This window comes from Diuraphis noxia, unplaced genomic scaffold (assembly GCF_037042655.1).
Source record: "Diuraphis noxia isolate RWA-SAM2 unplaced genomic scaffold, SU_Dnox_SAM2 contig0004, whole genome shotgun sequence".
NCBI classification, from domain to species: Eukaryota; Metazoa; Arthropoda; class Insecta; order Hemiptera; family Aphididae; genus Diuraphis; species Diuraphis noxia.
In genome coordinates this window covers 22,345,697-22,363,975 of record NW_028301714.1, presented here as the reverse complement: position 1 = coordinate 22,363,975, position 18,279 = coordinate 22,345,697, and the positions used below count along the sequence as shown (strand labels likewise).

The 18,279-nt window shown below is 27.7% G+C and overlaps 3 protein-coding genes and 1 non-coding gene across 4 annotated transcripts; all 4 read right to left on the bottom strand.

The window, feature by feature from the left end:
- Nucleotides 1–1,115: 1,115 nt before the first annotated feature.
- Nucleotides 1,116–7,910, bottom strand: eIF2gamma (eukaryotic translation initiation factor 2 subunit gamma). The gene is made up of 7 exons (XM_089226916.1): nucleotides 7,709–7,910; nucleotides 7,580–7,643; nucleotides 7,120–7,230; nucleotides 2,672–2,905; nucleotides 1,882–2,585; nucleotides 1,642–1,814; nucleotides 1,116–1,263 (listed from the first exon to the last, which is right to left on the bottom strand). Exons 1-7 carry the CDS (start codon nucleotides 7,760–7,762, stop codon nucleotides 1,197–1,199), a joined length of 1,407 nt encoding a protein of 468 aa, XP_089083042.1. The 5' UTR covers nucleotides 7,763–7,910; the 3' UTR covers nucleotides 1,116–1,196.
- Nucleotides 7,911–10,311: 2,401 nt separating this feature from the next.
- On the bottom strand, nucleotides 10,312–10,515 carry LOC149055858 (small nucleolar RNA U3). The gene has a single exon (XR_016191822.1). It is a non-coding gene; the product is annotated as a small nucleolar RNA U3 (small nucleolar RNA).
- A 2,185-nt stretch (nucleotides 10,516–12,700) lies between these two features.
- Nucleotides 12,701–14,227, bottom strand: LOC107173818 (ras-related protein Rab-9A-like). The gene is made up of 3 exons (XM_089227746.1): nucleotides 13,811–14,227; nucleotides 13,536–13,730; nucleotides 12,701–13,467 (listed from the first exon to the last, which is right to left on the bottom strand). Exons 1-3 carry the CDS (start codon nucleotides 14,003–14,005, stop codon nucleotides 13,204–13,206), a joined length of 654 nt encoding a protein of 217 aa, XP_089083872.1. The 5' UTR covers nucleotides 14,006–14,227; the 3' UTR covers nucleotides 12,701–13,203.
- Nucleotides 14,228–15,386: 1,159 nt separating this feature from the next.
- NC2beta (negative cofactor 2beta) lies at nucleotides 15,387–16,536 on the bottom strand. Its single transcript, XM_089227602.1, is given in 4 exon segments — nucleotides 15,387–15,843; nucleotides 15,924–16,078; nucleotides 16,132–16,510; nucleotides 16,513–16,536. Coding segments are annotated over 4 exon segments (660 nt in total). The 5' UTR covers nucleotides 16,519–16,536; the 3' UTR covers nucleotides 15,387–15,723.
- Between the last annotated feature and the right edge of the window lie 1,743 nt (nucleotides 16,537–18,279).

The window sequence follows — 18,279 nt, the reverse complement described above, 5'->3', positions numbered from 1 at the left end:
TTCTGTAACAGCGATATAAACAATCTAAGGAACCATCTAATAAATTTTCAAGCTTTTTACAAAGCCTGTCTTTTTTAACACTAAAAAATTCAACAATTTTAAATTCTAATAATTAGCTTAAAAATATCCAAATGTTTTGAAAATCTAACCATATTAAATGAAAATTTAATCGACAGTGGAATGTTTCAATTTTATGATTAACTTTTTGAACATCAAAAAAAAAAATTTCTTGTTTAACAACTATCTAATTTATATTAATTATTCATTTAAGTTTACTTATATAAAACTATAAATAGAATTATACTTTTTTTTTTATTATTATTATAACAGAAATGTATATGAAATACTGTATTAAATCATATAAGTATAGGTAAAACATATTTAAATCTTTGGTATAAATATAAAAATTTAATGCATTTTAAATTTCAAATTAAATATTTGCTAATTTTTGAGATTCAGATGAATTATGTAAAAAATTGAAACTCTTATAAAAACTATTGTTTATTTTCAAAATATTTTAATTGAACAATTTATGACAATTTTGTAATTAATTTTCAAGCTTTTTACACATCGAGTATTATGAATTTATGATACATTTTAGGTTAGGTTATCAATTGTTTTTTTTATTTTTTACGGTTATTTTGAAGTGTCCATGGTTTTAACTTATGGTTCTTTAGTGTATCAGGTTCAATTTGCAAATAGACACTAATGCAACATAGCAAATTTGTATTGCATAACCAATATTTATTAGGGTTATTTATAAATAATAGAGTAAAGTTAATTGTTTTTAAACTCAAAGTTTAGTACATTATCAGTGTTTTTAAGTTGGATTTTATACAATATTTTCCAATTGTTATTTTAAAAGTTATGACTTTATGAGTATGTAGAACATTAAAACTAAAAAATGCAGAAATATGTCATTGAAAAAAAAAATCTAAAATACAAACAAAGATAATGTCCTAAACTGTAAGTTAAAAAATAAGTTAATTTACTTAAAAAATGAAACTAACACTCAAGATTGATTCTGTTAAACTCAATTTGCTATGCTGTGCTTCAATTAGAAAAATAAAATAAAAACTGAACATTAAAAATTCTATAAAATATTTAAAAATTAATTGAGTACTATTTTTATCTTCTTTATTGAAGTAAATGATGCAATAAATACACATATTGTGATATAGTAAAAGATCACATTTTTAGCCTGTTTGTGGTTTTGAAGGCTGTATTGTTTCTCCACCACGAATTAAACCCCATCCAATAAGTCTGCAATAAAACAAAACAAAAATATTAAATATAATTGTATACTGTTTACTCTGTTTCAAAAGAGAATAATCTGTACAACTGAATTTCATTGGTCGCCGCACATTTCCCACCAATGACCCATATGAATTAAGCAGTAAGAATTTGAATATGAATTTAGCAGTCCAACACTAATTTCGATAGTCACAAAAGTTCATACATGGTGTATGGGAAACGTCGGCTAACAAGATAGGGGAGATTAGGCCTCAAAACTGCCGTAGCTGTCAATCATATGCGCAAGAGATTATTCTCTTTTGGAACAGAGTATAGATCAAACCAACATTTCAATTAATAATTGATTGACATTATTGAAATGTATTAACAACTTAAAATTTTATTTACCTCCAATGCTTTTCAACTCGACGACTTAGTGAAATCTTTTCTCCAATTTCTGTACAAACGGGTGTAGTTAAACTAATTTTAGCTAAATCAGCTTTTGTAGCTAATACTCTTCCACCAGTGGACAGAGATCCAATATTTAATAACAATACCTCGTTTTTTGATAATCGTTGAACCTTTTTTATAAAAATAAATAAATAATAAGGTTTGCTGCTTAAAATCTATAACATATATTTTTTATACCTTAGCTGCTTTCTTATCTCCTTCTGTACGTACACCTAATAATCGCTTAAGCAAATAGTATGAAACTTCTAACTCAATAAAAATATCTGGTAGCGCTCCAACTGCTCCTAATACTTGTCCAACAAGACGATCAGCCCTACACAAAGTAGGTTCAATTTTTGTTCCAACTCCAATAAGTCCTCCGGGAACAGCAAAGTTCAACTCGTTTTGTTCCGTGTACAAGGATACAATACGTGAGAAAATTGGCTGACAAGTTAATTTACCTTCACTATCTTTAGATACTAAGCCAGGCCGAACTTCAATTTCCATACCAACTTTTAAAACGCCACGTAAAATACTACCACCAGCCACTCCTCCTTTAAGATCATCTACCTCACAACCAGGTTTGTTAACATCAAATGATCGAACAACAATTAGGCGTGGAGGTGATGTGAAGTCCCTTTCAGGAATTGGGATTTTTTTGTAAATATATTCACATAATACTTCCATATTATATTTGAGCTGAGCTGATATAGGTATAATAGGTGCGCCTTCAGCTACGGTTCCTTGAACAAACTTTTGTATCTGTTCTTGTTGTTCTTTGGCTTGACCTTCTTTCACCAAATCAATCTTGTTTTGCAAGATTATTACATTGTTTAACTTCATGATTTCTATGGCAGCCAAGTGTTCTGATGTTTGTGGTTGAGGGCAAGATTCATTCCCAGCTTAAAACAACAGCAAAAATGTTAAAATTATAAAGGTAACTGAATAATAATTAATAAATAAACATAGGTATTTGTAATTATTTTACCTATGAGTAATAACGCAGCGTCCATAACTGCAGCTCCATTCAACATAGTAGCCATAAGAATGTCGTGACCAGGGCAGTCTACAAAAGACACATGTCTAACTAATTCAAATCTTCCAGGACATCCAGGTCTAGAACAAGGTAATGAGTCATCACGACCTGATCCACCAGATACAAAACAAGCAGGTCGTGGACACTTATCATAGTTGCATTTGTATATTTTTGCATTGGCATATCCTAAATAAAAAAAATAATATATATTTTTTTTAAATAAACAAACAGAAATTCCATTTTATTTTCAAGACAAAGTAAACTCAATATTAAAAAATGCTGATTATGTTTAGAAGAATAATGTACATTACAAATAATATATATGTGTATAAATTAACTAATATGATAACCTTTCTCAAACATTAGACTAAAAAAATAAAAAATAAAAGCCTTAACAACTTTTTATAATTATAAGAACATTTAATTTCACGTTTTCAAAGAATTGTTATTCTTATTAATAAATAAAAAAAGTAGTAATTTAGTTGTTAGCCAAAAAAATCTTTCTATTGGTATATAAAGTTTATTTTGGAAAGTTTTTATTCGAGCAATCTACACATCACAAATGTTTATTAGCCATTGTATGAATGACAAAATTAGGTGAAATCGGTTTAAAATGTACCATCAATGATGTATTTATAATTTTTAGATAATCTATGTCCCATATATAATTAATGGATGATGAGGAATTTTCTAAATACTGATCACATTCGTCAATTGTTATCCAATAGAACATAATATGGGCTTACTAACTGACTTGCCACAATGATTGTGTCAGTCCATAACACCCAGCCTTATGGACTTGTTTTATAAATAAATCATTTACATTGCAGCAAAGGCCAAGATGAACTATTTTATTAACACAGGATGTACAATTACATTTATATTGGATTCCCTGGAAATACCATAATATTTTGCATTATATCATAAGCTTTTAGATAACCAGATCCTTAATTACAGTAATAAATAGATAAGACATTCAATTGAAAAAGGTGGGCTATCAGAGGTAAAGATCTATGTTATTTATTATTAATTATTATTTTTTTTTTTGATTTTGTTGTACTATATTTATATCATTTTTCTTATGTTGTGAGCACAACCAACTACACAAACAACAAATTTGCTGTCAAATAGAATATTAAGAATTATTGTTTAAATATACATATATATTTTAAGAACCTACTTTGAGACTATAAATAAATCAAACATATTTTGACATAGTATAAGTGTAACAGATAAACCAGTGTTAATTCTAAATTTTCAATATTTTTTATTGATAACATTTGACGTATTTTTACATTTTATTCCATGTTCCTCATAATTTTAAGTATTTCAATTTTGTTTTTAAATATAGTCAAGTACATTGTTTATAGACTTAAATACAACACTTGATTGTTTCTATGTATTAAATCTTTAAGACTTGTTTCCCCTTTAAATTTTAATAAATAGAACTGGGTTTTATAAATAAAATGTTTATCAATAATTTTGATTTATTTTAATTAATTGCGATATATGTATTAGTAGTCTGAGTGCTAATGCAAGGTAGCTACTCTCCTCAAGATTTCAGATTGTTTATTTTCCTGTTCCATCTTAAAGTATAAAACAATTTATTTTTATATCTTTGAAGCTAATTAGGTCATGTAACATTGGTTTTCCAGAACTCTACTTCAAAAGTTTGTTGCTCTTCTGATGACTTGAAGTAAAATCAATATTTTCTAAACAATTGTTAGCACTAAGTAGTATTGTTATAGTTTAGACCAGAAATCAGCAATTAATTTGCTAATGAAGTCTGAATGATTTTTAAAAAAAATGTAAGGCCTAGAAAATCTTTTAGGTTTAGCAAGTTATTCTCAGTCACCACAGAAAAAAAGTCAGCATTAAAATAAAAAATTATTGAAGGTATATATTCTTTCTTAAAAGCCCAATATGAACTTGCGGCTCACGTCTTATTAAAACCCAATATTCACTTATAAACGATAAAATTATAAAATATATGTATAAAAACGTTTTGGCTCTTAATATCATTGTTTTATCCATGTGGCTCATGGATGTATTTATATTGTATACCCCTGATATATATACTTACAAAACAATATACATGCATTTAAGCAAAGGCGCCCACATAAATTTTTCTAGGAGGGGGGAGGGGGTGGGGGGAAATGTTAGGATTTGAGGATAAATATTATAATTTTACTAGGTGTTTTAAGATAATAACCTTCTTTATTATACTCGTACACAATATATTATATTTTATTATATTACAACTTATTTTATACTTTAAATTTGTTGTATAGTATATAGTAATTTATCTTTAAAAATTCAATTAAAAAAAAATATTTTGAAAAAGCCAAGGGTGGGACCAAATGCCCCAGCTTGCCCACCTGCGGGCGTCTATGCATTTAGGTAAATAAGATAAGCTATCTATCTACCTTCAACTACCATCTAAATCGTATATTCATTTTTTGGAAATAAGTTTCAGAGTAAAAAGAAGATAGGAGATGATATAATTATCTAAGAATAAGAATTTATATAAATACCTATAATTAAACAATTTTTTCAGATCATTTTTTTTGTTTGTTAGAGCATTTAAATCCGTTCCCTAGTTATTAATCTAGATATGCAAAAGTTTAACACATTAAGCTATTTTAGAAAGGTAGATAAGAAGTTCATTAAAACAATTAACTTAAACTAGAAGGTTTAATAATAAGAAATTTCCGGTAACGAGTGTGTAAATGTAATGGTGATTGATTGGCAGGAAGGGGAAGTTGCCCAGAGACGGCACCCCGTGGAAAGTGAATTAAGGAGATTCAGTTCCTACACCAGTTCCTTGTCAGATGCCTGGGTGGATTACCTGGAATTTTATTGGATGATTATAGGATTAGAGTGAGTACTGAATGTTTTATGTGTTTTTTTGTAGGTGACTTTGGCAAGGTTGTTTAAGGTTGGAATGCAGATGTCTTTATGAAGTGACTCATTGGTAATATACCAAGCGGCACCTGATATTAGACGTAGACAAATAGACTGAAATGCCTGAATAGTTCTAATATTTGAGGGTTTGGCTGATCCCCAAAGTTGTATGCCATAGTACCACATGGGTCTTAAAAGAATCATGTATATTGTTCTTTTGGTTTTTTATGAGAGCTTTGAGCAGATTAAGGGTCTAAGAAGGTGGAGTCTTGTATTGAGAGCTTTATGCTTGTTTTTTAAGTGGGGACCCCATTTAAGGCTAGGGTTGCCATACGTCCCAGAAAACCGGGACTGTCACCGGTTTTCGACTTTGTGTCCTGGTGTCCAGAAAAATGTTTTCGGGACGCCTATATGTCCCGGTTTTAGGAAAAAATGTTTAGTGTTTAATTTTGACAATTTTTTTTTCATATAATAATTGAAATCGAGAGTCAAAATATTATTGTTAGAGATAACGAATAATTGATAAATCTATAAGCTAAATATAAAATAATATCTTGAATATTCGAGGACAACAAACGAGTCGTGTGCACTGTGCAGTTTACGGTTTATTATTATATTCGATCGACAATCAATACGTCCATACGGGTGATACAGAGGCAGACTAATGACTTTTATAGCAGTAGAACATAAGGTCGTAGCCTAGATTGTTCATTTTTATTATTTTATTTGTTATTATGGCACCAAAAAGAAAATGTCATTTTCGTGACGAATTTAATATTGTTAAATATTATTGAACAATAGATTTTAAAAAAGTTTACATTGTTAATTTGTTACAGCAATAAAGTGTATAAGTTATGACACTAAAACCTATTGTGTCATTTTTTTAATACATACCCAATGGCTTATATAATTTAATGATATTTATTTCTAAATGTATTTACTATTTTTCTGCCTGTCCCAGTTTTGTTTGATGAAATTATGGCAACCCTATGTAAGGCGTTTGTCAAGAATTAAACCTAAATAATTAGTTTGCGTGAAAGATGGAATTTGAGCATTGCCAATAAATGTTGCGGGGCATTCGAAGGAACGAAGTGTGAAGGTAATTTGAGAGGATTTAGATGGATTTACTTGGATTTTCTAGTCGTGAAACCAGGTGTTTAGCATAGTTAGATGGTTTTGGATTTTAGTTACGAGTTTATAAAAATAAACCTAATAATATTTAGCTCTTAGAGTATAAACTTATAACGAAAGAAAAATGGTTAGGTAAGGTTATTATTGATAAATACTTTTCACTAACTTACTTAAATTAATTTTGACTATGACTAATTGTAAAAAATATAAGCAGTTATATTAAGTAAGTCAATACTAAACACATAGACTAAAATAATAAAAATGTATATTCACTTTATTACTATAATATCAATTATATTGAAATAAATAACTGTATAAAATAAAGCATAAGGTTTAATATAAATAAAAGATAGTTTTATATTTACCTAATTTAATTGTAATATTTCTTTCAAGTTCATTTTTAAATCGTACAGTTTGAACACCAGAAACAGCTTTTACGATAGTTGATTTTCCGTGTGCTACATGACCAATCGTTCCTAAAAAATTAATTTTTATTTTTATTATTATCGAACCATTGAGTAATAAATAAATGTAATTGCGTAATAACATAGATTCAAAATGAAACAGTATTAAGGAATACTAAAGTCTAAAGTAGTACTTATTAATAATTTTCTATTTTCATTAATGTATCTATAGTAAATAGTTTTTTCAATACCTTTTATGATATTGTACATGCAATATTTATAGGCCATCAATTTTAAATTATGGAGTAATATTTTTACCCCTAGAACGCCCTATTATAAACCACTGTGTGTACAGGTCCACAGTAACCAAATAAGTAAACAGTTAATGATAAATAAAAAAATATGAGACCTTGTAACTTACCAATATTGATTGTAGCCTGACGGCTGATAACTTCAGGTGATGATGGTGTGAGTTTAGAGATGTCCTGTAAATTAAAGATGCAAATTAATATAAAATCATTAGTAATAACAAACTAAAGTGAGGATTTACCAAATGTTCTAGATCTTGCTCCTTGAGTTTTGCGGACGGAGGAGCGTCAAACATGGTGGTTGCCGAATATAACACTATAGAGACAATTAAACGCAATGGGCTATCCTTTAAGACTGACGTAAATATTAAATAACTATATTTAGTATATTTCTTAATAAAAGGATCAACCCTATTACTCTGAATACGGCAATCATTATTTTATCATAGTCCATAGACTTATTAGCACATGGACTGCGCGTCGGCGCATGGAGAGGAAAACATTAGTGAACGCGGCACGTCGACGAAGAGGGAATTAACGCGGAATTCATGGAAGAATAATAAACAATTTATTTTTAAAAACTTCAAATTTTTAATTTTGATCATTAATATTAATATAATCACAAAAATTATGGTTACATTATTTAGTTACTTAATTGTTAAGCAGAACATCACTTCCTTAGCTACATTTTGAGATAAAATTTTAAATAATAATCAAAATTCGATTTTATTAATAAGTGTTAGTTGATTGTAAAAATTCTGGTTTTTCATATTTATTTTCATTTCTCGGTTATTTTGAAATTGAAATTACTGGGAATTTTAGAGTTTTAATTTTTATATTGAAAATAAGTCGATATCAGGTAGATTATTACTAAAAAATAGGTTGAATTTATGTTTACCTGGAAGTTATATTCTGTTATTCAGTAATAAACGCCAGCTACAGAGCTTTATAATCATTGACATAGCGTCCAATATGAAAATGCCTAGATCCACTTCTCTTGTGACCTAGTAACAGTATAAAGAACAGAATTAATGTGAAGTAAATTAAGATACATAAGACTGGATCACAATTTACAATTTAAATACTAATTTAAAAACTTCCTTGTTAAACTCCTATTTCCAGCTATCAGAGGATGCTGGTTCTCAAACAAACCAGACGTATACAACCTAGTGTCAATAGGTTTATAGGAGTAGAGTGGACCTAACTTGGGTCCTTTTTGAGCCTTCTTAACCTCCATTCTAAGTGATAGCCTATTTGTGGTTAAAGATCCTATTTACATAATTTATGCTGCCACAGCTTACTCCTATAGGAAGAGTGGACACCATAGAAAATTAGGCATAACTCACTAAAATCAATATATTTTACTAGGTAACATATAGTCCATAGTTATATCAAACATATTTATAATATAAACATTTATTAAACTTGAAATAAAATGTTATGTAAAAGCATTAAAAAAATTAAACAATCATAAATATTTTATTATATGCTTTAAATTAATTTAATAATTAATATGTCTCCCACCAGAACTAATTAGTCATTCCTAATACAACAGTAACAGTGCACTACTGACTGACGGACACGAATTATTATTATTTATTATTGTTAATATTATATAATAATCTAAAGTTTTTAGACTTCTAGTACCTACCTGGTGAACTTAGTAGTAACCTAGTTAGTATTAACATTTAAATGATATATAATTTAACACTTATTATTATAAAGTTATAGTATACACTATACACTATACCGTTTAACTCAAATGCTCAATGCAAATTGCAATCACAATACACGTCACAACAAATATGACGTGATGTTGAATGATCGTGGCGTGATACATTAATTGTTGCCTATTTAGCCCCTTAGAATCGGTTTTTAATTTATTTATTTGAAGGTAGATCCTGTGGTAGATCGTAAATAGCAATGACATAATATAGAATTATTATAAATAATACGATATGGTCACTTACTATACCAGTGATTAATTAGTATTTATTTTACAGAAAAGTTTTACGTGGTTTATTAACTAAAACATAAAATATAAATGATGTAAGTAAGATTAGTAAATTATGGTTTTATTAACATTTTGAGTATAGTAACATTTTTAACGCCTCTGCATGGTATCGTGCTTAATTAAATCTTTGAAATGACTGTTAAATAGTAAGTATAAAACCAAATCATAAATTATTATTAATCATTATAATAATCCATATTGTTATCTTACAGTAAGTCAGTGCCTACAAAAACATTTGTTATTACATTTTTGTAATGTGTACTTAAAAAACTTTATTTTTGTGAGTTACAAAGACTTAAGAAAAAAAATATTTAAGAGAGTATTTTTAAAATAAGTTATTTAAAATTTTAACTTTTTTCATCAGTCTTAATACCTGTGAAAATCCAAAATACATATTGTGTTGTACTGTTGTGTGATTAGAATACAAGATAACTTAGATAACTATTATGGAAAGTTAAAACTAAAAGTTATTGAGTTCGTACAATATTGAGAAATAATGCTTTTTTTTGATTAAATTGATGATGTTATTATAAATATAAAATAATAAGTATACAATTTTAAATTATCTTCATGGTTGACCCAACCATCAAGGGTAGTATAAATTCCATTCTCAATCAAAAAAACGTTGAGTTTTACTGAAAAATATAAATTTTACAGAGATATAAAATTTAAAACTTTTATGAGAAACCGTAAGGATTTCGAGTCGGAAAGAAGAATTATCTGTTTAAAATTTAAACGGATGAATTAGAAATTCATGATATGATATTAGCGACTAGCGTCAAGTACCGCATCAAAATTTAATTCCAACAGATCTTTTAAAATTTAAAGTGCACCACTCAGACTGTCCTAATACCTTCCAGCAAGCTGGTTGCGATCATCGTTGCTCAATGGTCAGAGTGTTAATACAATTGACTATGAGCTGTCTCACGCTCCGGTACAAGGACATACCTCATCATCGTGGCTGATGACGACTCCAGATTTGCACCTGGAGGGGACGATGCATACTACAGAAATGATCCTGTGAAGTATGATCTTAAATAATTGTGAGTCGCCGGCAACTATTTATGACAAACGACATCTACATAACACGAGCAGCTGTCCGATTGATTCACCAGATTTTTGCACTGTGGGAGGTGGGACTAAATTTAATGATAGAATAACGAGTGACTTACTATTTAGTTTATTATGTTGTCAAATTGATGACAAATCAAAAGGAACTAACGATGGTTAACCTTAGAAGACGTCAAAGAGACAACTCGATGTCACGTTTCAGTGAGTATTTGTGGCAGAGCCATCTATCAACAGCTTATGCAATAATTATTGGTGATATTGGTAGTTATCATCCGATAGGTGGTAGTACGAGTAGTATCATCATACTTATCCTTCTAAATAAGGCCACTCATAAATTATATTATAAACCTCAACCTAATTCTTTTGAGTTTTGAGTAAAAAATACTAGGTAATAGGTATGTTATGTTTCTGGACATACGATTGGTCAGTTCACTCGGTTCTAGTTATACCAGTTCAGCTCTATAAATCTAAAAAAAAAAAATGAAATTTTTGAAACGTACTAAACATATAAACGTAGTTACCGTGTTATGTTATGTTTATGAACAACCGCGCTGAGTTACATGCATCAACATTGCCTATCCAATCTTAGAAATCATATTATCTATGAAGAGAAGGTTAGGTTAGGTTCGCTTCGCTCAGAATCTAAAATTATCTTAAGTTATATCTTATATGGTTGTAGAAAACACTTTAAAAAAACATAAGAATTAAGTACTCAAATAGTGAAATTAAAAATATATACATCAATATCAATTGAGGTATGCATATGCTATAGTGGGTAGTACCCACTGGGTACTGATATTTCATCATTCAATTGTCAGGATACGGCGCATGGCAATAACACAACTTATACAAAAATACATAAATTAAGAACTAAAATCATTACATTATATTTATTTATATTTTATTAATCATACGCCAGGCAACTATGGCCATTAGTTTCAGAGACGCAATCTAGGTGAGCAGGGGGGCAATTGCTCCCCTTCCTTATATGGAACATAATATGGTATAAAAATATTTTGTACTTTTATTAATGGTTAAATGAAAATAAAACAATAAATATAATGTTGATAGATAATTAAGGTATTTAAGGTATTAAGGTAATTAATTTATTACTACTCCTCTTTTGGAAATACACTTTAGATTAGGTAGTAATTATAGATATTCTTAAAAAAGATCTGAGTCGACACTTATATTATCACATAGTAAATTATATTTTATATTTTTATTTGATAAATTGTATTAACTATTAATTATTATAAAATGTATAATAATTAATTATATTTACTATCCCAATTCATATGTTTTTATTTTTAGAGTAAGGTTGTTATTAGTAGGTATATAGTATGTGAGCAGAGCAACAATTTTTAAATAGGTAGGCATTGAGTATTTGAATTCTACTATGTTTTGTTCCCCTTTCTTATAATCAAATGAGTTTCCGCTTCTGATTAGCTGTTTGTAGGGAAAAATGGTTGGTTTGGAACATAGAGTAATATAATATAATAATATTACTCTATGATTTGGAACACATAATGTAAGTTTTGCAAGAATTTGTGGCTAAAAACCAGTGTGGACACTAATCCAGGTGCTAAAAACACCAGCCAGTATGTACACTCTGAGCACTGAGCGTTTCTGCAGTTAAGTGTACAACCGCGACACATATTTATTTATCAGTGGCATATTTTGAATTTTGTGAAGGGAGTATTAGGTTAGCAAACATTTAATTTCCCTAAAGGAAGAGGGTAGTTCACTTTATCACTTTCCATCATCATCAGAATGTTATAAGAAAGTAACAAAAAAGATACCAGTGGATCTATCCCTCATATTCTACCCTTATTTATATATATTTATACTTATTCAACAACCTTATTTTTTTAACTTTAATCCGTCATTGAAGGGGTAGTACAATTTATATTTTAACCGTTATCTATCTTCATGTATAAAAATATATTGCTAATATAATCACAGGAAACTAATTAAACATACATTTTGAGACATAAAAGAGGTAGGATTTTTAACGGGCTATGAAATGCACCGGTTCAGCTAGTTACACTACTAAATTATAAGTAATACCATAATGATTTTAGAAAACACTGAAATTTGCTTTAGTTAAAGGTTTATAAAATAAATTTAATGCCTTGTATAAAATATATATGATAAAAATATTTATTTTTTATTATTAAATTAATCTCAAACTTTATTGGTTTATTTCTTATTGGTGGATAAGTTTTAATTTAATTATCTATAATTTAGATACAGTTTAAATCAAAACTAAAAATATAATAAAGTATATGTATAAATAAATGTATTGCTTTATAATAACATTAAGAAGAGTCAACATTTATTAAATATTATAGTTAATTAATTAAATTAAATGTATTAATACACAATAATTAAAGTTTATAAGTACCATTTAATAATACAATTAAAATACATTGCCTACCATACACGAAATAACAATAACAAATTTAATAAAAGGTAAATACAAAGTAATACAGTTTTGTTATTACTTAAAATGAATACAAAATAATAGGGTAAATATTGATATTCTTGTAATTTTGTTTTATTTTACCAAAAATATATATGTATAATGTATTGCTATAATCTAGTTACAAAAATTGTATGTCAAAATGCACAAGTTATTACATAATAATTTCAACAACACTTAGGTGTCACTATTTCAGCTGTGGGACAAGCAGCACTACCATTGATTGGTCTAGATAATTTAACTGAATTGGTATGTGATATTTTTAATTCGGAAGGCCTTTCTGTTGAAGCCCAAACTTCAACAGCTAAAGTAAATGCAGTCTCTATATTCATATCTGTTTTAGAACTAGTTTCGACGTAAGGAGCACTCAGATAATCTGAACACCATTTGTTTGCTTCATCTCTAGAAACTACTCGGTCTTGCAGATCAACCTAAAAAAATTATACATTATTTTAATTATTAGAATCAACATTTTTTTTTTTTTTTTTTTTTTAATTACCTTTGTAGCAACAACAAGAAATGGAAAATTCACATCAGTTATCCTGGAATATTGTAAAAATTCTTTTCTCCATGAATCTATAGTTTTAAAGCTTTGGATATCGTCAACAGCAAATGTTAGCAAACAAATGTCAGTTCCTCTATAAAAAGGTGTTCGAAGAGTTCGAAATCTTTCTTGTCCCGCAGTATCCCAAATCTATATAATTTTAAATTATGTACTAAACTATATTTAAATTTTAAATAAAATACTTTACAACAAATTTGTTCTAACCATACCTGCAAAGTATATACAATTCCATTGACATCAAGTTCCTTTTGGAGAAATTCTACGCCCAATGTATGAAGTGTATGGTCACTAAAACTGTTACTTACAAACCTGTTCATCAGACATGATTTTCCAACATTACTATTTCCCAAAATGACTACTTTCAATATTGGGTTTTGTTTAACTAAAATCGTTTTATCTTTCATACCGAAATAAAACTAAAATAAAACTATAATATCATGTGACACTAAATAAATGTATCATACTTGTATTTCAATTATAATTAATTCAATAATTTGATAGTTAATAAAAACAGACTAAATTTATTTCAGAACTCTGGAATACTCAATGGTTCAGTCTTCGGTGGTATCAATTTAAAAAATAAAAGATGTTATTACATATATTATATATTACATATGTTATTAAATATTATGACCATTTTATAAATATATATAAACATATTGTTCTGTGATATATTAGAACACAAGTGATAAGAAAATTATCAATCACCAATATTAAAATTACACCATCCAAGGTGGATTGATATATATGTATATCAATCCACCTTGACACTATCATTAGACTAGATTGTAATGTGATAATCATAGATAGTTGTACATATCTATGGTGATAATAGATAATATTAGCCTTACCCATGTCGTACCATGATTATAAAATAAATAATAATTAAAAATTTAAATATTATAAATCAAGATATCGTTTATTGTTTATAAGTTATAACCTTCTAGAATACTCTTAGGTTTTCTCTACATCGTGGGATGCGGGATACACGGCAAATTATAGCAGGCTTATATTATATATAATATATTATACATTGCCATAATTCCATCAAATTTCAGCAGGTGCAAAACTTTTATCAGCCCGATAATCATAATAACAAATTAAGTCATATTTAAAGTTAATCGCTTTGTTAAAACCTTTACACTACCTAATATATTAATTTTTCTGTTGGTATAGGCTATATTATGTATTTATGTGCAACAATGGCTTGTTGGTACCTATAATTAACCTACACGGTAGTATACTAATATTCATACTCATTTGGTATTATCATTGATTATAAAAACTATTTATTATTTAGTATTTTTAATCTATGTTATAACCTTTATTTTAATTATAAATTATTAAATTGTTTATAATACATTTATATAAATTATTGAGTTATATTTACTATGTAAATTTTTTATGCAAGCCTACAACCAGAAAAATAATATATTTAATAGTATTGAATACAATTTAATAAACCTATTACTGCTAATTATATAATTAATGCTATTTCCTGTTCGAAGAAAGCTTATATACAGCCATACAGGCTCTCTACCTAAACCCATAGGTAACTCTTTTCATAATCACTAAAAATATATAATCATAATAATGTAGAGTTTTGGATTTGACTATAGATTTAAAGGAATGTTACTTTAAAGTAGAGTTAGAAATCAGGGGGGAACAATAGAACCAAAAAAATATATAAGGGATAAAACCTATGATGAGAAACAGCATCTACGAGAATAAATTAGTAAATTTGTTCACTTGTTGACTACCTTACAATATTTAAATATATAAATGTTTCATAGAATAATAGATTTAAACAATTATATTTCATATTTTTAACCCAATGTTGTTTCAATCAATACAAAAATTAAGTTGTTTTTATAATTTATAGACTTTGTGAAATAAAAGTTTTCTCTTAAAAGATACATAAAACATATATTATAAATTGCAATGATACTGTAACACATAATTTTAGTTATATGTAATTATTAATTATTTGACACAAAAGTTAATGTAACAATTTAAGAATTAAACAATTATAAGAAAACTAGATACTAGTAAAATGTACAAACTGATGACAACAAATTCAAAATTCAATTTATGAATTTGAATAATTCTGTTGAATTATAAATTATGAGTAATCGTCTTCATCACTGCTTTCTTCAGTCTTAGGTTTAATAGCAGCTCGCTGAGCTGCAGCTTGTAATTCTTGCCATTGTTGTTGTTCTTGAGCCATTTGCTCTTCTCTGGCCTAATAGTTTTAAATATTTAAAATTGGCAAATTGATTTGTATTAAAAGGTAAAAGCATAAATTTAAAGTTAGAATGTTACCTTTGCAAACAATTCTTGTTGCTGTCGTAACAATTCTTCCTCTGGTATGCCTAAATTTTCAAGTCTTGTACTTTGTCGTCTTCTTTTAGACTGACAGTCTTTACCAACTTCTTCTGCTTGTGCTCGATAGTCGCCAAATCCCAAATGGTCTAAAGCTAAGATATTTTTTTTTTTAAAACAAAATATTATGAATAATTATTTTAGTTACCAGTCAATAAATGTTCTGCATTTATAGTTTTTTTCTGTTGAGCCATGCATACTTGATTAGCTTCTGATGCTACTAAGTGTATAAATTCTGTACAACAGTTCATTATCATTTCTCTCACATCATTAGCAACTCGAATATTTGGTAAGGCATCTTTAATCATTTTATTGATTGATGCGCGTGGCAGCGCTAGTTCTTCATCTTCATTAGATGGGCCCGGATTACTACAACTATCATTAAAACTACTTGTGTTGCAATTTGAGATTTGAGTTGTTTTACTACAACTTGGATTTGAATCTGTTATGCTAGAGCTTGATATAGGATTTGAGGTGCTGCTGCAAGGAACTAATCGATCATTGTCACTCATGATGTTTGAAGGTTGTGTATCATAGATATTTTACTTCCATAACCTATAACAAGTTTATTATATAAAGTTTAAAAATAATTAATATTTATAATAGTTTCAAAATCTAGATTTTATTTGGTAGATATTAGTTGGATAATTAAAAACATAATCATCACATGAAATATATTTATTTAACAAATGTTTTAAAACAAAAATTGATCATTAACATATTTAACAAATTCTACCTATTAAAAATAAATAGGTATGTATCAATTTAGAATTACAAAACTTATAGTTTGGTAGATATTTAATTGTTTTAAGTATAAAAATATTTATATACTTAATTTTGAATTCTAGTTTATTAAATAAATATAGATCTTTCACTTATAGCAAAGAAGTAGTGCAATAGTATCAATAATTTATGGTATCATTAACTAATAATAATATAAATAAGGAAAAGTTGTATTTGTATTAATATTCCAAATAATAAACAAATAATAATTGTTTATTTTTATTTAGCTAAGAAGAAAAATAAAAATAAAACAGGAATGTAACAAAAATGTTTTTCATATAGTTATTTCACATTAAAGGACCAACCTGGCAGAGTAGATATTCAGTAATTATTATTTAATGAACAGAACACATTGCATTATTTCAATCAGCCATAGTCCATGGACCTATTAACATTGTTTTATAGGTATATGCAATCAACACATCGTCAATAATTATTTTGATAATATATCTCACCATAAAACTATAAGATTACGTGTTTTTCGCTTTTGAGCTTGAAGTGTGAAAGTTGTAGGACCACAGAAATACAAAATAGGTTAAAGAATAAATTTAATCTATTCTACAGTAGAAGTCTGAAGTAACTAAACTAGTAAGTACTAAATGTTGTAGGACGGATTCGACGAAATGTTATCTATTGTAGTATTCTGTTCTATGGACGCTACTTCAATACTTCATAGATTTTGATTTTTGAGTTGATAAAATGAGGTTACACCACATTACCTCAATAAGTCGAACCGGATTGTTATTGAAAAGTCACGTGACTTAAATGATCAATATCGCTATCTAGCAGAGCTGTGTATCAGCACGTGTTCGTCCAGCTGCTAGCGCTGTGTATTGGGTTTTTGGGGGGCTGGTACAGATTTCCCGATTTTGATAACAGCAGATATCATCAAAATCAAAATTCGGGAGATCAGTTTAGCCAACATTGAAAAAATAAAATTCCCGCATATGATATTGCTTTTTTTTACCCGACCAACTTTGCCAACATAAAAATACTAAAATCCTTTTTATTCGCCTTTAAAATATCTAAAAACCTAACTACCGCTTATCAATTATAACTAATGGTTATCAATATACTAACTACAAATTACAAAATAAATGGTATTATAAGGCATATTAAATATTATAATTGCTTTAATTGTATAAGTATATAAAATTTGTTAGATTTGTTTGTATACATTGATTATTATCACATGCTACATCACTTTCTTTAGCAGATGGTACTTTAAGGGATTTAATATCTGAAAAATATCGAGTTCTAATGGTCCAAGTGCTGAACAAATTGGAAATATCAAATGTATTCTCTCCTTTATATTTTTTACTGTTTCTACAATAAATATATTTATTTATTTATTATATTATACAGTTTGCTAGAAAACATACTTAATATACAGCACTAAACACATTACCTTTCTTTTGCTACAATGATAATAAAATAATTAATTGATATAGTGAATTTCTTTTGTGTTTAATAAACAGAATAATCAAAATAATACAGTAATTTAAAAAACAAA